The 13,988-nt window shown below is 41.3% G+C and overlaps 1 protein-coding gene across 11 annotated transcripts in view; it reads left to right on the top strand.

The window, feature by feature from the left end:
* The window catches only part of LOC135550935 (disks large homolog 2), a 291,390-nt gene that overhangs the window by 224,821 nt on the left and 52,581 nt on the right, over window positions 1-13,988 (top strand). For all 11 annotated transcript variants that reach the window (XM_064982190.1, XM_064982191.1, XM_064982192.1 and 8 more), the window contains 3 exons: window positions 622-675; window positions 9,938-9,988; window positions 13,142-13,266. In XM_064982190.1, coding sequence (XP_064838262.1) covers window positions 622-675; window positions 9,938-9,988; window positions 13,142-13,266 — 230 coding nt within the window. The remainder of the gene's footprint in view (window positions 1-621; window positions 676-9,937; window positions 9,989-13,141; window positions 13,267-13,988) is intronic.

The following is a 13,988-nucleotide window of genomic DNA, read 5'->3' as shown; positions in this document are numbered from 1 at the left end:
ACACTGGAGTTGCTTATCAAGAAGACAGTGAATGTTCCTGAGTGGCCAAGTTACAGTTTTGACTCTAATCTGCTTGAAAATCAATGACAAGACCTGAAAATGGTCGTCCAGCAATGATCAACAACCAATTTTACAGTGCTTGAAGCATTTTGAAAAGAATAATAGGCACATATTTCACAATCCAGATGTGGAAAGCTCTTAATAGCTTCCCCAGAAAGACTCAAAGCTGTAATCGCTGCCAAAGCTGCTTCTACAAAGTATCGACTCAGGTGTGTGAATACTTACGTAAATGAGTTATTTTCAATAAATTAGCAAATATTTCTAAAAACATGTTTTCACTTTGACATTATAGGGTATTGTGTGTAGATGGGGGAGAAAAAAAATATTTAATCCATTTTGAATTTAGGCTGAGTCAAGGGGTATGAATAGTTTCTGAAGGCACTGTATTCTGGGACGGTTTAGCATTTGTAAGACGGCTCTTGAATTCCTCATGATACAGGGTGAAGTCACCACATGATCCAGGGGCTGTCCCCTGGATCCATTTATAGAAAGTAGGACACTAGTGGGTTTAGGCATCTCTTGCTGTTTCTTATCCTCTTCCCCACTCTCTCTCTTTTTCAGGCGAGTCCCGCTCCAATAATTGTCAACACCGACACTCTGGAGAGCGTACCTTACGTGAGTTCCTTTTTATGCATCGCCCCATTTTTTATGTTGCATTTGATTATATTTTGGCAATTCATTTAGTTATGTTTATAAGCACAAACAACATATATTTCCCTGTGTACTCACTTTAACTTTTCTTTATTAGCCATATGAGAGGGGAATTATGTTTTGAGGACGGATTTGTCAAAGGTCACAATGTTATATTCTTAAATATTTATCTGAAACACAATATACAGTATATGGGTAAAACAAATAAGGCCTCTGTTGTGAATTATTGATAGTTTTTATAAATAAAACACCAACACAGGACCACTGATTTGTACAGCCCAAAAGCCTGCATTTTGGTTTGGCATCAGAACTTTTCTCTTAACAGATATTTATTATTGATGCCTTCTCTTTGTTGGCACTGGGATTCTGGTAGGACGAAGTGCTTCAAAAGCCATTTGGACACAATTTGGAGTGAGATGGTAAATGAATGAGCAAGATTTAGGGTGAAGGTAAAGTAAGGTGCTGTATGAAATGTGATCTGTTGTAGTAGAGGAAGGGAATGTCATGGGAGGATGTTTTTAAACATAATTAGAAGCTATAAAGCGACTTGTTTAGTGACACGTAGCCGGTCCAGTGAGCTACACTGTATACAAACAGTAGCATCTTCTTGATGACTCTGTCCTTCAAGAAAGCTGCAGCAAATTACATTTTAACATAATGAACAGAGCAGAGAACTCATCACTGTAATGGAAGACAGTTGCATAATACAAAGCCTGGAAGAAGCATGTTATTTCCTCATGATGCTAATCACATTTTGTCCCTCGACTGTTTCCAATAAATGTCAGTAAACATCCTTGGAAATGCCACTTTGTTTCTGAATGACCTGCCAAAAGTTGTTTACTATTTCACTGCTTTGCCTCTTAGCTCATTCACTGCCTGTTCCAGACAAAAAATATTGAAGATTCCAGAAGAGCACCATTCTCAATTATATAGCCATGACTTCCATCCCCTGTGTCCACATTGTGTTTGTGACCAGATTTACTGGTCACAAGCTTGTCAGTGTTATTATTAAGCAATAAGGCACGGGAGGGGGGTGGGGGGTGGTTTATGGCCAATATATCACGGCTAAGGGCTGTTCATAAGCACAGCGCAACACGGAGTATATTGGCCAGATATCACACCCCCAAATTGCCTTATTGCTATTATAAACTGGCTGCCAATGTAATAAGAGCAGTGAAAATACATGTTTGTCATACCCGTGATATATGGTCTGATATACCACGGTTGTCAGCCAATCAGTATTAAGAGCTCGAGCCACCCAGTTTGTAATTGCATTTCACTGTTCCAAAGAAGCTTAAAGATCTGTAATAGATTGTTTTACCCATATACTGTATATTGTAATTCAGATAAATATTCAAGAATATAATATTGTGTCCATTGACAAATCCGTCCTCAAAACATAATTCCCCTCTCATATGGCTAATAAAGACTACTTAAAGTGAGTACACAGGGTGGCAGGTTAGAATTAGTTCTTAACTGACTTGCCTAGTAAAATTAAAATTTAAAAAAATTACTCACAGCATCAAGGTGGTCCTGTATCACTCGGTTGATAGAGCATGGAGTTGCAATGGTTTTGGTTCCTGCTGGGGCCACCAATACAAAAATAATGTATGGATGCTCTACTGTAAGTCACTTAGGATAAAAGCATCTCCTAAATGGCATATATTATTATTATATTGCTATTGTTACCCATCCATCTCTAACTCGACCTAAGCCGTATCATTTCACAAACAAATAAATTATGTTTGAAGGATGCTCAATGCAAATAAGTCAAATGGTATATAATTGTACATCCAACATGAAGTATTCTAAGGTGATTCTCAGCACATAATGTTCTTCCCCTTTGTGGATACTTAAATAAGAAGACACTGCAAAGCATACATCATCACACAGGAAGTTTCCTCCATAGCTGCGTGGCCTGCATTCTCCGGTCAGAAGTGCAGGGTAAGGAGAGGCAGAGCGGGCATCACTGAATCCTCTCTATTTCCTGTAGGCGGCAGGGCCTGGATAGCACAAGAGTGATGAATTTCCCTGGAAAACCAGGTGTTAACTCTAGATTTCCCTCTGCAGACCGTGCTTCCCTTCTCCCTCTGCAGACCGTGTTTCCCTTCTCCCTCTGCAGACCGTGTTTCCCTTCTCCCTCTGCAGACCGTGCTTCCCTTCTCCCTCTGCAGACCGTGCTTCCCTTCTCCCTCTGCAGACCGTGCTTCCCTTTTCCCTCTGCAGACCGTGCTTCCCTTTTCCCTCTGCAGACCATGCTTCTCTTCTCCCTCTGCAGATCGTGCTTCTTTAAAGGGGCAATTTGGCATTGGTACATCCATTTTTGGACTTTTAATGTAATGATGTATACTGTAAAGCCATTGATTCTTGAAGATTAACTCAACTGTGTTACACCATCTGACCCCAAAATATAAGCTTGTTTTACTCTACTGTTTATAAACAATGTAATTGTAAACAAACACTGTAGATAATGTTGATATGATGCATGGTCAGTCCTCCTGATACATGGTCAACCATAGCTCCGTCAATGAGTTTGAGAGTGGTTACATTTCTCAAGCCCCATCCCTCAGCTGTTTACCAAAATTGATGTTGACAGACCTTAGTATTATAATAAAGCGTTTTCCAAAGCAGTGTCTTTTAATGCCAGTTGCATGGTCTGTCGTCCTGAATTTCCTGGTCTGTCGTACTGACTTTCATATTCTGTTGTCTGGAATTCCTTGGTCTGTCATCCTGACTTTCATGGTCTGTTGTCCTGAGTTCATTGGTCTCCCGTCCTGACTTTCGTGGTCTGTCGTCCTGACTTTCGTGGTCTGTCGTCCTGAATTTCCTGGTCTGTCGTCCTGACTTTCATGGTCTATCATCCTAACTTTCATGGTCTGTTGTCCGGAATTACTCAGTCTGTCGTCTTGACTTTCATGGTCTGTCGTCCTGACTTTCATGGTCTGTTGTCCTGAGTTGCATGGTCTGTTGTCTTGAGTTCCTTTGTCTGTCATCCTGAATGTCATGGTCTGTCGTCCTGAATTTCCTGGTCTGTCATCCTGACTTTCATGGTCTGTTGTCCTGACTTTCATGGTTTGTTGTCCTGAGTTGCATGGTCTGTTGTCCTGAGTTCATTGGTCTCCCGTCCTGACTTTCGTGGTCTGTCGTCCTGACTATCGTGGTCTGTCGTCAAGAATTTCATGGTCTGTCATCCTGAATTTTATGGTCTGTCGTCCTGAATTTCATGGTCTATGATCCTGACTTTCATAGTCTGTTGTCCTGACTCTCCTGATCTGTTGTCCTGAGTTTCATGGCCTGTTGTCCTGACTTTCATGGTCTGTTGTCCTGAGTTGCATGGTCTGTTGTCCTGAGTTCATTGGTCTGCCGTCCTGACTTTCGTGGTCTGTTGTCCTGAATTTCGTGGTCTGTCGTCCTGAATTTTATGGTCTGTTGTCCTGACTTTCATGGTCTGCCATCCTGACTTTCATGACCTGTTGTCCTGACTTTCATGGTCTGTTGTCCTGACTTTCATGGCCAGTTGTCCTCAGTTTCATGGAATAGTGTCCTGACTTTCATGGCCAGTTGTTCTGAGTTTCATGGTCTGTTGTCCTGAGTTTCATGGTCTGTCAGGTCTGTTGTCCGGAATTACTCAGTTTGCCGTCTTGACTTTCATGGTCCGTCGTTCTGACTGTCATGGTCTGTTGTCCTGAGTTGCATGGTCTGTTGTCCCGAGTTCCTTGGTCTGTCGTCCTGAATTTCCTGGTCTGTCATCCTTAATTTCATGGTCTGTCGTCCTGACTTTCATAGTGTGTTGTCCGTAATTTCTTGGCCAGTTTTCCTGAGTTTCATGGCTTTTTGTCCTGACTTTCATGGCCAGTTGTTCTGAGTTTCATGGTCTGTCGTCCTGAGTTTACTGGTCTGTCGTCCTGAGTTTCATGGTCTGTCATCCTGACTTTCATGGTCTGTCGTCCTAACTTTCATGGTCTGTTGTCCGGAATTACTCAGTCTGTCGTCTTGACTTTCATGGTCTGTCGTCCTGACTTTCATGGTCTGTTGTCCTGAGTTGCATGGTCTGTCATCCTGACTTTCATGGTCTATCATTCTGACTTTGATGGTCTATTGTCCGGAATTCCTTGGTCTGTCGTCCTGACTTTCATGGTCTGTTGTCCTGAGTTTCATGGTCAGTTGTCCTCCGTTTCATGGTCTGTTGTCCTGACTTGACAACAGTTTCATGTTCTGTTGTCCTCAGTTTCATGTTCTGTTGTCCTGAGTTTCATGTTCTGTTGTCCTGAGTTTCATGTTCTGTTGTCCTGAGTTTCATGTTCTGTTGTCCTCAGTTTCATGTTCTGTTGTCCTCAGTTTCATGTTCTGTTGTCCTGAGTTTCATGTTCTGTTGTCCTGAGTTTCATGGTCTGTTGTCCTGAGTTTCATTGGTCTGTCGTCCTGACTTTCGTGGTCTGTCGTCCTGAATTTCATGGTCTGTCATCCTGAATTTTATGGTCTGTTGTCCTGACTTTCATGGTCTGCCATCCTGACTTTCATGGCCTGTTGTCCTGACTTTCATGGTCTGTTGTCCTGACTTTCATGGCCAGTTGTCCTTAGTTTCATGGAATAGTGTGCTGACTTTCATGGCCAGTTGTCCTGAGTTTCATGGTCTGTTGTCCTGAGTTTCATGGTCTGTCGTCCTGACTTTCATGGTCTGTTGTCCGGAATTACTCAGTTTGCCGTCTTGACTTTCATGGTCCGTCGTTCTGACTTTCATGGTCTGTTGTCCTGAGTTGCATGGTCTGTTGTCCCGAGTTCCTTGGTCTGTCGTCCTGAATTTCCTGGTCTGTCATCCTTAATTTCATGGTCTGTCGTCCTGACTTTCATAGTGTGTTGTCCATAATTTCTTGGGCAGTTTTCCTGAGTTTCATGGCTTTTTGTCCTGACTTTCATGGCCAGTTGTTCTGAGTTTCATGGTCTGTTGTCCTGAGTTTCCTGGTCTGTCGTCCTGAGTTTCATGGTCTGTCATCCTGACTTTCATGGTCTGTCGTCCTAACTTTCATGGTCTGTTGTCTGGAATTACTCAGTCTGTCGTCTTGACTTTCATGGTCTGTCGTCCTGACTTTCATGGTCTGTTGTCCTGAGTTGCATGGTCTGTTGTCTTAAGTTCCTTAGTCTGTCGTCTTGACTTTCATGGTCTGTCGTCCTGAGTTTCATGGTCTGTCATCCTGACTTTCATGGTCTATCATTCTGACTTTGATGGTCTATTGTCCGGAATTCCTTGGTCTGTCGTCCTGACTTTCATGGTCTGTTGTCCTGAGTTTCATGGTCAGTTGTCCTGAGTTTCATGTTCTGTTGTCCTCAGTTTCATGTTCTGTTGTCCTCAGTTTCATGTTCTGTTGTCCCCAGTTTCATGTTCTGTTGTCCTGAGTTTCATGTTCTGTTGTCCTGAGTTTCATGGTCTGTCATCCTGACTTTCATGGTCTGTCGTCCTAACTTTCATGGTCTGTTGTCCGGAATTACTCAGTCGTCTTGACTTTCATGGTCTGTCTGACTTTCATGGTCTGTTGTCCTGAGTTGCATGGTCTGTCATCCTGACTTTCATGGTCTATCATTCTGACTTTGATGGTCTATTGTCCGGAATTCCTTGGTCTGTCGTCCTGACTTTCATGGTCTGTTGTCCTGAGTTTCATGGTCAGTTTTCCTGAGTTTCTTGGTCAGTTGTCCTCAGTTTCATGTTCTGTTGTCCTCAGTTTCATGTTCTGTTGTCCTGAGTTTCATGTTCTGTTGTCCTGAGTTTCATGTTCTGTTGTCCTGACTTGACAACAGTTTCATGTTCTGTTGTCCCCAGTTTCATGTTCTGTTGTCCTGAGTTTCATGTTCTGCTGTCCTGAGTGTTGAAGAATCAGTTGGACCTTGTGTGTGCTTCATGCTTACCAGTATACGGTGTCCATATTAGGACAGCCTCAGTCTCAGCACAAGCCACAACTCAGACAAAGGTCTCATTACTAAAACAAAGACTGAACACCAGCTGGGAGAGCTAGCACAGTGTTTCTTGACTTATGAAGGTACTAGACTGTTGATACAGTGCCATGTATAATACAATGTGTATGCATTTTTCGATTAAGTTATACTGTATCTCTCTACTCACAAGGGTTCTGCCCATATGACACATGAAATAATATGTGGGTGAACCTTTTGTCAGAAATGGCTTTGACAGACAAAATCATTTATCCTATTATTTGTTTGATATGTTTTTAGGAAAAGACCGCCCTCGATGTGAAAGCCCTTGATGCAATTACATTGAATTAATGAATTTGTGTTAGCAGCTTGTCTATGCGAATGTACGTGTGTAGGAATGTATGAAACTGCATGAATCCCTCTACTATGAAAGAGTACATAAAAAAATATTTCAATAATATGATTTTTTTCACCTGAGGACTAAACCGAGTCGTGTGTTCCTCATCAATATGCAGTGATAGCTTTTTTTCAAACATTTCAGAAGAAAGTATGGGCACATCCTCAATTTGAACTGCATTCACACCAACCTTAACAATGGAAGTAGAGCAGGCTCTTATTTGTCTCGCCTCACATTTTCAATGAAAGTTCATCTAACAATTGCTTATAAAATTTGAATAAGTCTCATAACTCCTTTCGAGGTAAGAAAACAATTCGAATGAGGTTAACATTTTGTGAAACTATCCCCCTCTCCTCTCCTTCATCTGCACTGAGGTAAAATGACTAAAACAAAAGCAAGTTCTTGGTACATAACACCAGCATCCTCTCGATGCTCCTGTGTTTTCAGATCTGTGCAGATGAAGGAGAGAAGGCATTCCCTGTTGTCCTTTGTGTTAGCTGCTTTGGAAAAATGAATTCTTTAAAGGTCAATCTGCAGTTCAAACAACGACACGCCCTGGTCATAGAGAGGCTTTTTATTCTCTATTTTGGTTTGGCCAGGGTGTGACTAGGGGTTCTTTTTTCTGTTTTTGTTTTTCTTTGTTTTTGGCCGGGTATGGTTCTCAATCAGGGACAGCTGTCTGTTGTTGTCTCTGATTGAGAACCATACTTAGGCAGCCTGTTTTCCCACTATGGGTTGTGGGTATTTATTTTCTGTTTAGTGTTTTTGTTGCACCTTACAGAACTGTTCGTTTGTCGGTTTGTTGTTTTTGTTCAGTATTCATCTTTATTAAAATTATTATGAATACGTACCACTCTGCACTTTGGTCCTCTTCTCCTTCTCCCGATGACAATCGTTACAAACTATTATAGTTTACCAAAATGACTGTTTTGATAAACCACTGTTTTGATAAACAAAATTTTCCCACAGTTGTGTCAAGCTGGTTGGATGTCCTTTGGGTGATGGACCATGCTTGATACACAAGGGAAACGGTTAAGCGTGAAAATCTCTGCAGCATTGCGGTTCTTAACACACTCAAACCGGTGCGCCTGGCACCTACTACCATACCCTTTTCAGAAGCACTTCAATCTTTTGTCTTGCCCATTCCCCCTCTGAATGGCATACATACACCATCCATGTCTTAATTGTCTCAAAGCTTAAAAATCCTTCTTTAACCTGTCTCCTCCCCTTCATCTACACTGATTGAGGTGGATTTATCAAGTGAAATCAATAAGGGATAATAGCTTTCACCTGGATTCACCTGGTCAGTCTGTCATGGAAAGAGATGTTTTGTACACTTTAGTGTATATAATTAATTTAAAAGTCCAAAAATGAATGTACAAATCCCAGATTGTCCCACACTGTGCCATCAACACCCGACACAGCATGCCTCCACAATTAATATGAGGGAAAGAGGAGAGATCATAGAGGGTGACAGGACCAAATTGGAGTTAATTTAATTTATGCTGTGGCCTCTGTAGAAATGAGGCAATACATCATGTGGTTGTTTGAAGACTGTGGTTGTTTACTTATAATTGAATTTCAAACCATAGAAGAACAGAATGGTACACAGTATAGCTGATGTTGTCCCTCATTGCTATTAGGTGGTGAGCCTCATCAGGAAATGTGTGTGTGTGTTTGTTTGTTTGTTTGTTTGTTTGTGCGTGTTTGTGTGCCCATGGTGTGTGTGTACAGTGACGCTCCAGTGTAATATTACCACCTTTCAGTCATAGCTGCCCTCACAGAGTAATGGCTTCAAGCTCTCAACTATAGAGACAATAATCATATTTGACTATTATGCAAAGGTTAAAGTTTCCATCACTGTGACGGATTTCTGTCATATAGAGTTCAACATTTTGGGTGGTGTTAATGCGCTGCTGTAGTAACAGTCTCGGTTTGAACATCAACTTAGGTACATTGCAATTGACCTGATGGGACTTCGGTCTAAGTGGGTTTCTGATATTGGCACTGAATAAGGGCAGTGATGGAAGGAGGAGAGCTCTGGACCAATGCCCAAACCGCTTTGGAAAGTGAGCCTTGTTGAAACAGCAGGTAAAAAGATATGGATTTTCAGGTCCCAGACTGCATCAGCTGCAGATGGGAGGCAATTAAATCCAAAGTAGTGCCACTGGATCGGAGTAGTGGGAGTGTTGATGTTGTTGTGGCTTGGACTTTGAGCAAATGCTTGGACTTCCGCTATTTTCTAAAACTAGAAGGGATGAGTTTGACCTCTGGTCTAGAAACCAATCAAACCAAGTCAAGTAGGATCATGTACTATCCGTGTCATCATGTCTTGTGTTATGTGTGTCATCATGTCTTGTGTTATGGGTGTCATCGTGTCTTGTGTTATGGGTGTCATCGTGTCTTGTGTTATGGGTGTCATCGTGTCTTGTGTTATGGGTGTCATCGTGTCTTGTGTTATGGGTGTCATCGTGTCTTGTGTTATGGGTGTCATCGTGTCTTGTGTTATGGGTGTCATCGTGTCTTGTGTTATGGGTGTCATCGTGTCTTGTGTTATGGGTGTCATCGTGTCTTGTGTTATGGGTGTCATCGTGTCTTGTGTTATGGGTGTCATCGTGTCTTGTGTTATGGGTGTCATCGTGTCTTGTGTTATGGGTGTCTTGTGTTATGGGTGTCATCAAATAATCTGAGACGCAAAAACCAGCACACAGGAAGAATTGTTCCTCATAACCCTCATGCCCTATGTTTTCCGATGGACATACGTTTTGTTATGGATGTTGAGAGAGATTAGAAAGGAATGGAAGACACTAATAGAAGACTATTATGACTGTGCTTGCCCCTCTTACAGGAAACAAAGTTATGTACTGGGTATAATTCATCGAATCCACTATTGTTTTCCCACAGGTCAACGGGACAGAAATTGAATATGAGTTTGAAGAAATCACACTAGAGCGGGTGAGTTGATGCACACAGTCTGAAAGGACTCTATTTAAAAGAACCCAGCGAGGATTGCAGTCATTGAAATTGAATGAGGGATGCTCATCTCAGTCATTGAAATTGAATGAGGGATGCTCATCTCAGTCATTGAAATTGAATGAGGGATGCTCATCTCAGTCATTGAAATTGAATGAGGGATGCTCATCTCAGTCATTGAAATTGAATGAGGGATGCTCATCTCAGTCATTGAAATTGAACGAGGGATGCTCATCTCAGTCATTGAAATTGAATGAGGGATGCTCATCTCAGTCATTGAAATTGAATGAGGGATGCTCATCTCAGTCATTGAAATTGAATGAGGGATGCTCATCTCAGTCATTGAAATTGAATGAGGATGCTCATCTCAGTCATTGAAATTGAATGAGGGATGCTCATCTCAGTCATTGAAATTGAATGAGGGATGCTCATCTCAGTCATTGAAATTGAACGAGGTATGCTCATCACAGTCATTGAAATTGAACGAGGTATGCTCATCACAGTCATTGAAATTGAACGAGGTATGCTCATCACAGTCATTGAAATTGAACGAGGTATGCTCATCACAGTCATTGAAATTGAACAAGGTATGCTCATCACAGTCATTGAAATTGAATGAGGTATGCTCATCACCATCATTGAAATTGAACAAGGTATGCTCATCACAGTCATTTAAATTTAACAAGGTATGCTCATCACAGTCATTGAAATTGAACGAGGTATGCTCATCACAGTCATTTAAATTTAACAAGGTATGCTCATCACAGTCATTGAAATTGAACAAGGTATGCTCATCACAGTCATTTAAATTTAACGAGGTATGCTCATCACAGTCATTGAAATTGAACAAGGTATGCTCATCACAGTCATTTAAATTTAACAAGGTATGCTCATCACAGTCATTGAAATTGAACGAGGTATGCTCATCACAGTCATTGAAATTGAATGAGGTATGCTCATCACAGTCATTGAAATTGAACAAGGTATGCTCATCACAGTAATTTCCCAGAAAGGGCATCATAATCTAGCGTAGTCGTTAAATGCGACAGGCAGGATACGTTAACAGGCCAAGTTAAGAGGCAGCTGCTGCATATTGTACTGTAGGTAAACTGTAGGTGAGTGTGTTTAAAGTCACTGTTAGTCACCAAACTACCTCTGCCACATATGTTTCAAAACGTCTTGACCCCACAGATAAACAAACAACAAAAAGAAGCTAACTGACACAATTTTGAAGCTGTTGGAGAAGCTAGATGAATTCAAAAACTGCCAAAGACACAGTAACCCCAGGCTCAAGAAAGGGTTTCCAGCTTTATGCACCAATTTAAAATTAAAATGGGAATGCCGTCATAATTTGTTATTCCGCTATTCTGTTAAAACAGGAACCTGTTTTACTTTACACTGAAGCAAATTGATCTCAGCCAGACAAGCTCAATAACACAAACATCAAAGTCCTGTGGGTGTTTTGAGCAGGCCAGCCCTTAATTGGGACAAAGCATTTGCATGAGAACAGCCAGGGAGAGCATCCTCAAGGCTCAATGGTGATAAGAGGATTAGCTTGGCTGTCAAAGACATTTTGACTACTGGAAAAGAATCCTCATGACCCTAAACAATGCATTACAATAGGGAAAGGTCAGATCAGTCAAAGAATCCTCATGACCCTACACAATGCATTACAATAGGGAAAGGTCAGATCAGTCAAAGAATCCTCATGACCCTACACAATGCATTACAATAGGGAAAGGTCAGATCAGTCAAAGAATCCTCATGACCCTACACAATGCATTACAATAAAGGTCAGATCAGTCAAAGAATCCTCATGATCCTAATTACAATAGGGAAAGGTCAGATCAAAGAATCCTCAGTCAAAGAATCCTCATGACCCTACACAATGCATTACAATAGGGAAAGGTCAGATCAGTCAAAGAATCCTCATGACCCTACACAATGCATTTCAATAGGGAAAGGTCAGCTCAGTCAAAGAATCCTCATGACCCTACACAATGCATTACAATAGGGAAAGGTCAGATCATTCAAAGGAAGGGAAAAGTCATCCAAAAGCGGAGCCGTGAGCCTTTGGTGCAAACTGCACAGCTCACCCTCAGGGGCAAAAGCAGACATAAACAGTGGCTTTGGGGCTAATGCTAATGCTATATCTGTGCTATTCAGGCTTCACGCCACAGGACCGTGTATCTATGCTCTCCACTTCCATTGCCCTAGCTAGCCAATGGGCTGTGATTATGAGTGCACTTGAGTGAGCTAGCTATCATCACTTCCATCTCATCTCAGCCTGATTGAGTTCTGTTTGTATTTATGGAGAGGGAAGCTTCCCCTGAGGGAGATCAGTGGCCATTGTATTCACCATGCCCGCAGCTCAGCCTGCAGGGTCAGTGGATATTTAGTCAAGAGATGCCCCTACTCCCATCAGTTAGCAATTTAATCAAAGCGTCCACATTCATTTTGTAAGTGTCGAGGGGGATTTGGCTCATAAAACCGATGGAGCTGGGTTGTTGGCATTCAAGAATTATGCATTTTCTGCGTCAGCCTCTGTATTGTGTATATACTTGTTATGAAGTCATACAAATCGAAAAGAAAAATGAATCCTGTGAACCCGAAAATTAAGTCAAAAAATGTTTGTCAATTTACTTTTTTCAAACTAAAAATGAAATATTGACTTGTGTTTTATGTTTATTTCACTTTCAAATGGTTTATTTAGGAATTATTATTTTTTGCTATAAAAGTATGTTTTTGGACATATTTCTAGTACTAGAAATTGTTTGTTCGTATTAGTTTTCAGTAAGTTGGGGGCGTGCATAATGCAAATTAGACAGAATGTGGAATTCTGGGAAAACATGCACCTACAAGAGAATTGCTAAATTGTCAAATGATTTTAAAGGTAGAGTCAGTGATGCACAATGTAAACAGCAGTGTCAGGCTGACTTCCTGATACACAAGCATGAGGCTAAACTTCTCTGCTGTTGCTGTTCACGTGGCAGCAGATTGAAGAATACCAGCAAAACAGAAATTGTATTTTTATGTTGTACGTAATTTAGGCTAGGATACAGTTTAACATTATAAAGGAATAGAAGTGTAAAAGTACTGGTAGATGTTTTATTAATTGTTCTTCATGCTCTATAGGGGAACTCAGGGTTGGGTTTTAGCATCGCTGGAGGAACAGATAACCCCCATATCGGTGATGACCCAGGGATCTTCATCACCAAGATTATCCCTGGTGGCGCGGCAGCAGAGGATAGTCGGTTAAGGTGAGTGCTATGGATTGAGCCCTTTACAAATGAACACTCAAGACATTGAGATAGCAATTATACAAGAGCATTTTGCTGTCAGAATGAATTTGAACTTTTATTTTTATTTAACCTTTATTTAACTACGCAAGTCAGTTAAGAACAAATTCTTATTTTACAATGACGGCCTACCCCGGACGATGCTGGGCCAATTGTGCGCCACCCTTTGGGACCCCCGATCACGGCCAGTTGTGACACAGCCCGGGAACGAACCAGGGTCTGTAGTGACACTTCTAGCACCTAGATCCAGTGCCTTAGACCGCTTCGTGACTCGGGAGCCTTTGGGTGGCTCGTGGACTCTCACCCATCATTTGATCTAAGTGCCTTCAGAAAGTATTCATACCCCTTGATATATTCCACATTTTGTTGTGTTACAGCCTGAATTCAAAATTGATTAAATCTTTTTTTTTACCTCATAATAACAAAGTGAAAACATGTTTTTAGAAATGTTTGCAAATTTGATTAAAATTAAATACAGAAATATCTCATTTACATAAGTATTCACACCCCTGAGTCAATGCATGTTAGAATCAGCCTTGGCAGCGATTACAGCTGTGAGTCTTCCTGGGTAAGTCTCTAACAGTTTTGACCATTATTATTTTCAAAATGTTCAAGCTCTTTCAAATTGATTGTTGGACATTGCTAGACAACCATTTTCAAGTCTTGCCATAGATTTTCAAGCA

Source organism: Oncorhynchus masou, chromosome 12, assembly GCF_036934945.1.
Source record: "Oncorhynchus masou masou isolate Uvic2021 chromosome 12, UVic_Omas_1.1, whole genome shotgun sequence".
In the NCBI taxonomy this organism is placed as follows: Eukaryota; Metazoa; Chordata; class Actinopteri; order Salmoniformes; family Salmonidae; genus Oncorhynchus; species Oncorhynchus masou.
The sequence above is the reverse complement of the archived record's forward strand: the minus strand, read 5'-3'. Positions and strand labels throughout refer to the sequence as shown.